A 7,626-nucleotide genomic window follows, 5' to 3' on the forward strand; every position below is an offset into this window, starting at 1 on the left:
TATCAACACAATTAAACATAGCAATATCAACACAATTAAACATAGCAATATCAACACAATTAAACATAGCAATATCAACAGAATTAAACACAGCAATATCAACAAAATTAAACACAGCAATATCAACACGATTAAACATAGCAATATCAACACAATTAAACAAAGCAATATCAACACAATTAAAACATAGCATTATCAACACAATTAAAACATAGCAATAAATCATCAACATATAACTATATATTGTTCAAACATTGTCAAATTTATTTAAACAGTTTATCAACAGGTGACTTATACGGAAAGAGCACCACACTTTTGATCTTCCTATTTTCTTTTCCCAGTCTTCTCTTTCTCTGTGGTGATGTCCTCGTCTGGCTGTCTCTTCATGGCAAGGACCTTTGACTTCCAAAATGTTGCTTCCTCTCTAAGTTTCAATACCTCTTTTCTCTGATCCTTTAGTTGTTTTTCAAAATCTTCCAGTTTATCAGTTTGAGTCTCTGCATCTGTGGTTTTAATTGGTGTTTCCGTGTTTGTTATAATTTCAACAACTTCTTCTACATCAATGACGATCCCAGGATAATTGATGGCAAGGTCTTCTGTACCCTGATTTCCCCATGTAACATTATAAGGCACAGTGTTCTTCTTAATAAATGTAGTATCTTGACTATCTTGAACATCAGCTGCCAGTTTTGCATGTAGTTTATATTTTGTTACATGGTTCTCCAAACGGTTTAAACTGTTACATTTGAAATGGCATATGGTACAAAAATAAGGACAGTTATTATATGTTGTGTGATTAAATTGAACATGCCAGATGGCTTCTTTTAATGATTTCATCTCATCTCTAAATTTCTTACAGTTAAAGGTGGCTTGGTCATTTTCATCTTATATCTGCAATAAACAGAATACAAATCACTAGGTAAGTATCGGTTACTATGAAAAATGTTGAACAAGTAAATCAGCTACATGGACAAAAACTGTTTCTTTACTTTTTAACCCAGGATGGAAGAACAGAAGATTCATATGCTCTATGGTTATCAAAATGGATATTAAAACTTTTTCTGGAATCTCTAATTTGATAAACTACAGGACTAAGTTGTTTAATAACTACAAATGGACCACTCCATAGACTTTCAAGCTTTTTAAAAAATGGTTTCTTTCGAAATACAAGAGATCCAATTAAAAATGGTTTATCAATTATGCTCGTATCATAGTCTCGTTTTTGGTGTTCCCCTGACTGTTTAAGATTTTCTCGTGCTACATGGTATGTATCTTCCATATGAACTCTCAAATCATCAACATCTTCATTTACAGGTTTCTGGACATTATGACGGGGTAATGGATATAGTAACTCATGGGGTAGATTCACTTCTCGTCCTAACATTAATGTATTTAGACTAAAACCAGTAGAGGGATGAACAGTACTTCTGTATGCACTCATTAATATTGGAATATAGAAATCCCATTTTCTTTTGTTTTCATCTACGTACGATTTAATCATTTTTCCTAATGTTTGGTTAAATTTTTCAATTAGGCCATTAGATGATGGGTGAAAAGGGGTTGATTTAGTTTCATGGATATCAAGGAGCCTACACAAGTCCTGGAATAAATTGCTTTGAAAATTAGTCCCTTGATCAGTATGGATTTCAAGCGAAATTCCGAATCTAGAAACGAACTCATTAACAAGTCAACGATATGAGAATATTGGTTAGGCAATGGATACGCTTCCATCCATCTGGTAAAGTGATCACCGATCACTAATATAAACCCATTGCCAGTTTTGGATTTGGGAAATGGTCCCATGACATCCAACGCTACTCTGTTCATTGGATATCCAACATGATAATTCTGAAAACCTGCATGGTTATTATTGATTGTTTTTCGAAGTTTACAACATGATGGACACTGTCTGATATGTTGCTTTATATCTTCCCTCATTCTGAACCAATGAAAATGTTTCTTTATCTTCATTGTTGTTTTCTTGATGCCAAATTTCAGACCTTAAAATCTCTGGAACCAACAACTGCATTTTTGGTACATCAGTAGGGTTGTTTGGAACTAATCTTTTGTACAATACATCATCCATACCTATAATATTATTCCAGTTACGCCAATATTTCCTTGTGGCAGGACTAAATCTAGCTACCTGTTCTCTTGACTCCTTTCGTGTAAATAAAGGGCCAATATCATTGTCTTTCCACTGTAGTTCTTTTATTTCAGAAGCAGTATACTTCTTCTGTACCCAGTTTGCAGGTTTTCTTGCTTGTTTGTACTACTTCGTGTTACTGCACGAATTGATTCATTAGTTCTTCCAATGTCTTTGATATTGTCTACTTTATCATGGAACTCAGTCCAGTCATCTGTTTTGTCTTCGTGTACCGGAAAAGAATCTTTTCTTGACAGTGCATCGGCTATAAATAATTTGTACAAGTGTAAATTGATTTCAAAGATTTATTGTTTAATCTTATTGTCAATTTGATATGTATGTACATCATTTCGGATTAAACTAAAGATAGGGTAACTTTGGAGACTTATTGTCGAATGTTTTTAAAACTGCCTTTTGTTTAGATGTTTGGGTTTCTTTTCAACTGTCAACATTGAATTATTTAAGTATAGTAAAAGTTCAATGATAAGTTAATATTGATATTAAAAGACCTCCGAACAAAAGGGGTGTTCAGATCTCCGAGCCCAAAGGGCGAGGGGACTTAAACAGTCCTTTTTGTGAGGAGGTCTTTTAATGTCAATATTAACTTAATCATTGAACTTTTACTGACTTACAAACCGTCAAAAATGTAAGAAAAGTACATAAAAAGCACTTGCAGAAACCTAATTCCCCTGAACTGGACGAGTCAAAGTATGTTCAACTTAAATGATAGTTAAACAGTACTCAGACTGCTATACAATTAACAGTTAGCCAACTTTTCAAAATAACGATTTCTTATTTAATAAATCAGGCAATCAAAACCCCATACAGACCTCATTTATAACTGATCAATGAATATTATGCCCAACAACTTCATACTATATATATACTTGATGTTTTTTATCTGTCAGTAATCATTGAAATAGATCCATAAAGATCAGACCTTAGTAAACAGTAAGTAAACTCTTCCAACAATTAGCTTTTTAAACAGCTTGTTTCAGAACATCTAATCGGACAGACCTAGATGCATAAGGTCCTTCACAATATTCATCCGGTAAATATTCCTTTTGTTTCTGATTTGTTAATTTTCTTACATTTCGTTACATGCGAATGCAAAATAATTAGTTCAATGTATTCAATCTTTGAATTCGGAAAGGGAAATAGAAGTGTACAGCGTCGAAAATCATAATGTTGATTAATCTGCTTAACGAATGTTTGCAATTATGCAGTAGGGTTTTGCTATATTTAGAATATTCATCTGATTGAATATATCTAAATAAACAACAATATGGAGAAGGTTATATATTCTAGAATAACTACGTAGGTATCAACCTCATACAAATATTACATTAAAAATCTAGACCGGGTTATATCGTTCATAGAAAGGCCTGAAGTAATATTAAAGTATCAAATATGAAGACGGAAATTATTCATCGTTTTATGTTTTATTTGATATCAAGAGAGATGGGTACATTGTAATGTCATAAATTTTATCAATGAGGTATGGGTAAATGTTGGATTCAAAATCTTCATTTGAATTCTGACGTCTAAAACAAATTAAGGTAACAGTATTTCGAAAGTAACACATTTTAAATAATGAATGTTGAATATTAAAACTCCTAGTTGAATAAGCTTTGTGTGTTGCATTGACAACACAATTAACGTGAAGAGTGAATACAGTATTTACAACCTCTGGCTGAAGTTGTCAAAAACAAGTTGTGCTGATTGTATGTTAGAGAGTTGTAATGTTCTGACTAATCCATATCCAACTAGTTTTGATACTTCAGATAAAATTTCCCACTTTATTTAGCTATGTCCTTAGTTCAATCTATCTATTTATGCTATCTTTCAAGTTGATATATATGGACTTTGGCTAACATGTCCCTAAGAGGTTTGTTGTTTACGATTCGATGTCGAAGGGACGTTTGCCATATATCTTTAAAACTATGATTGATCCACAAACAACATTTATTAACAATTATTCGTGGTCTACACAAACTGTCAAATGTGTGGATTTTCTACAGAGTGTTTTCGCAATTATTAATAATGAAATGTTCAGCGTTAACTTAACTTAATGTTAACAAATGTATATGATGTAAAATTAAATATTATCAGCAATGCAATATATAAACACACTTAGAAAATGAATTTTGAAAGTCCTATATTTACCTAGTCTATTCATATTTCTCAGGTCTTATCTTTGTATATTTTGTCCGAAAAGTTAGTAATTTTACTGTGTAAAGCGATTATTTTATCTACCAAGCATTCACTTTCTGCTTGATGATGCTTTAAATCTTTAGTATATCCTCTGAACGATTCTCTCATACTCACTTAATAGAAATGAAACCAATCTTTAATGTATAATTTATGCATAGTTATCATTTCAGCACTTGCGACTCCTTTCTGTGCGTATTTTGACCAACATATGTACACGTTTTATCAATTCATATTGAATAATTGAATACGAATACTAGTATACAAGTTTATTGAGTGAACTTCATTCAGAAGACTATCCAACAACCATGGCAATACACAATATCTACCATCAGTACCTTGTGTTTCGAAGTTTTTAAGATGTACAGTAACATTAACCTAATCTTTATCACAGTGTGATGTTTTTGCCATAATGCTTAGGTGTAGAGGTACCGATACATGTATGTATTTCTGAGTTTCTTTAATTAGAATATACATTCTTCATTTTTTATTTTTTTTGGTTGATAAGCCTTATACTACTAAATATTATATAAAGGCAATAAGTTTATGACTATCTTTAGTACACAGTACGGTATTCAAAAATAAATCAGGCCATATCGTATAGGAAGCCCGAACAACAAAATATTAAGTCCTTATATGTCTAGTAGTCAATTGTCTGATTTATCAGCGGGTAATTAAGTAATGTTCAGTAGTTTTTCGTATATTTATGTATATAAAACTATGGAATAAGCATAAAATCTACAAATGTAAAATACAATTCATTGGTCAGTCTCGCGAGACCGTTTCAGACTTTTTGTTATTAAAAAAAAATGAAAACACAGTATTTGAAATTCATGATCAATATAATTACACCCTTTTCCAATAAGTTTCTTGAGATAAAATGACAGGGTAGAACAACAACATATTTGTTTGTTAATATACTGAGTTCCAATGAAAACGCAACACTTGTTAATTCAAATATTTTTTTTAAATGTTTACCTATATCGGTTTGAAAATGATTCGTCAGACTTCTTTCGACAACTTTACGCTTGAATGATTTTAGAAACAAAAGTAACCTGCTATGTTACAGAAAAGGGGATGAGTCGAGTGCACCGCTATTTAACGCACGAGTGATTTTCTCGTTGTGTGTTTTTGGAAAGCCTCGCTTAAGAATTGAACTTTCCCATCCTTTTTTGTAAGCCACAGCAATAGACTATGACGTAGATGCCAAGACTTTCAGAAACCAGAGACATGAAGTTTGGGGCATGGTGCGAGGAGGCATTTCAAGTCGTGAAATTGCACGTAGAATGCAGTGTTCAGTCACAACAATTACCCGACTTATCCAAATATTCAACAAAACTGGGTCTTTGAATTATAGACCACGTCCAGGAAGACAGAGAGCAACTACTGCCCAACAGGACCGATACATTTCAATTCAGCATCTGCGAGATCGGTTCCGTATGGCTGTCCAAACAGCACGGGAGACCGTCCATAGGAGACACATTGGAGTAAACACGGTAAGACGCCGTTTGCATTGCAGTGGATAAAGGGCACGAAGGCCTTTCCGTTGTAACATGTTGACAGCAGTACGACGCGAAAATGGCTTAAGATGGACACAACAGCGTCAGAGATGATCACACAGGCAATGGACAACTGTTTTATGGACGGACGAATCAAGATGCCATCTTCATCGTAGTGATGGACGAACTTGTGTGTTGAGACGAAGACGAGAATCGTTGGGTTGGTGGTAGTGTCATGGTATTGGAAGGAATATCATTCAACCATAAAACTCCGATCATCACTATCAATGGCAATTTAAACGCTCAACGTTACATTGATGAGGGCACACGGCCGACAGTTACTGTGAAAGTTCTTTTATTCGTGGGGTAACCAGTTTTCATGGTTTTCGTGGATGACTTTATCCACGAATTTAAGTGTTCAACGAAATAAATCAACCCTGTCCAAATCAAGACATGGAAAGATCCCCATCGGTAGGGTTGAGTACTGATATGATCTAAAGAATATATATTGAATAACGCCAAATCTGAGACTATTTTGATAGCAGTCACAGAACTACAACCGCATGCAGGATTATAGCCATTTAATCTTTAATAATCTAAACTGTACAACTTTTGATCTTTTAATTCTCTTAAAAAATATTTTCGATCGATGAAAGTCAGATTTCCGGTATTGATATGCTAGTATGATAAAGTGTTCATTTTATATCCTCATAGTTCTCGTTCATATCGGAAATAATAATTTCATGCTGGGCTTGATTTTGATAAGATTTATTAGACAATTCAAAATACGTTTATATAGCATTTGTTTATGTTACTGTTTTCTTTAGGTGACATGTGTATGGCCTAAGTAACACCTATGATGGTCTTAAATCTGTTGATCACTTTATCATGGGTTAATTAATCGTCGCATTTCGGTTACATGCCTGGTATTTCTTCAATATTCTTTAAATTGTGTTTGTTGTGTTTTGGTGAGGTTAGGAAGGAAATTAGACGAAAAATACGAAAAGGAAGACTCAAATCTCATTCATGCTTGTCGAGAAGAGAACAAACACATGTTAGTTTTGGAAAAAGAGGTCATTTAGTGCCCATCGCCCACATAAAAATCCCATTTAACCGTAATTGTACATGACAGTTATTATACAAGTTTGATGTATCTTTCAGTAGATACCCTTGTCTTGAGTGATATTATACAGTTTTAATGTCCTATATGTACATGTATCTAAAGTGAATGAATATGTCATTGATTTAGTTACAATAAATCAATTAAATTATGATTAGGAAGTTGGTTCAATTGTCTTATGCACTAGTGTTTGTCTGTTTGTCTTTTTATTTTTTAGCCATGTCGTTGTCAGTTTATTTTCAAAATATGGGGTTGACTGTCCTTTTGGTATCTTTCGTTTCTCTTTTAAGATAATTAAAATATTCTTGTCTTTAAGATAAATTTGTTATTACAAAAGATGTGATATGCTTGTCAATGTGAGATACGGTGTGAACAAATTGGTTCTCCAAAAACTTTGGGCTTTGGTCATTGTTTAAGGCCGTTCGATGACCTACAGTTGTGAACGTCTGTGTCAGTTGATCTCTTGTATAGATATGTATCATTGGCAATCCTACCACATCTTTGCATACGTTGTCGTTATATCTTGTTTTTGACCACTCACATTTGTGTATGAACATCGATGGTATAAATTTCAGTCGCTACTTGTAGTTTGTATTTATGTTGATGCAACACTTGCCTAGTTTAGATGTAGGGTTTACCTCCACCACATA

General features: G+C 33.3%; 1 protein-coding gene across 1 annotated transcript; it reads right to left on the reverse strand.

Annotated features, from left to right (window-relative positions):
- Positions 1 to 985: 985 nt before the first annotated feature.
- Positions 986 to 1,501, reverse strand: LOC139494496 (uncharacterized). The gene has a single exon (XM_071282656.1). It carries the CDS (start codon positions 1,499 to 1,501, stop codon positions 986 to 988), a length of 516 nt encoding a protein of 171 aa, XP_071138757.1.
- Between the last annotated feature and the right edge of the window lie 6,125 nt (positions 1,502 to 7,626).

The sequence above is a fragment of the Mytilus edulis genome, chromosome 11 (genome assembly GCF_963676685.1).
Source record: "Mytilus edulis chromosome 11, xbMytEdul2.2, whole genome shotgun sequence".
NCBI classification, from domain to species: domain Eukaryota; kingdom Metazoa; phylum Mollusca; class Bivalvia; order Mytilida; family Mytilidae; genus Mytilus; species Mytilus edulis.

Excerpts from the sequence above, each read along its gene's own strand:
- LOC139494496 (XM_071282656.1), bottom strand. The coding sequence starts at position 1,501 with ATGATTAAATCGTACGTAGATGAAAACAAAAGAAAATGGGATTTCTAT.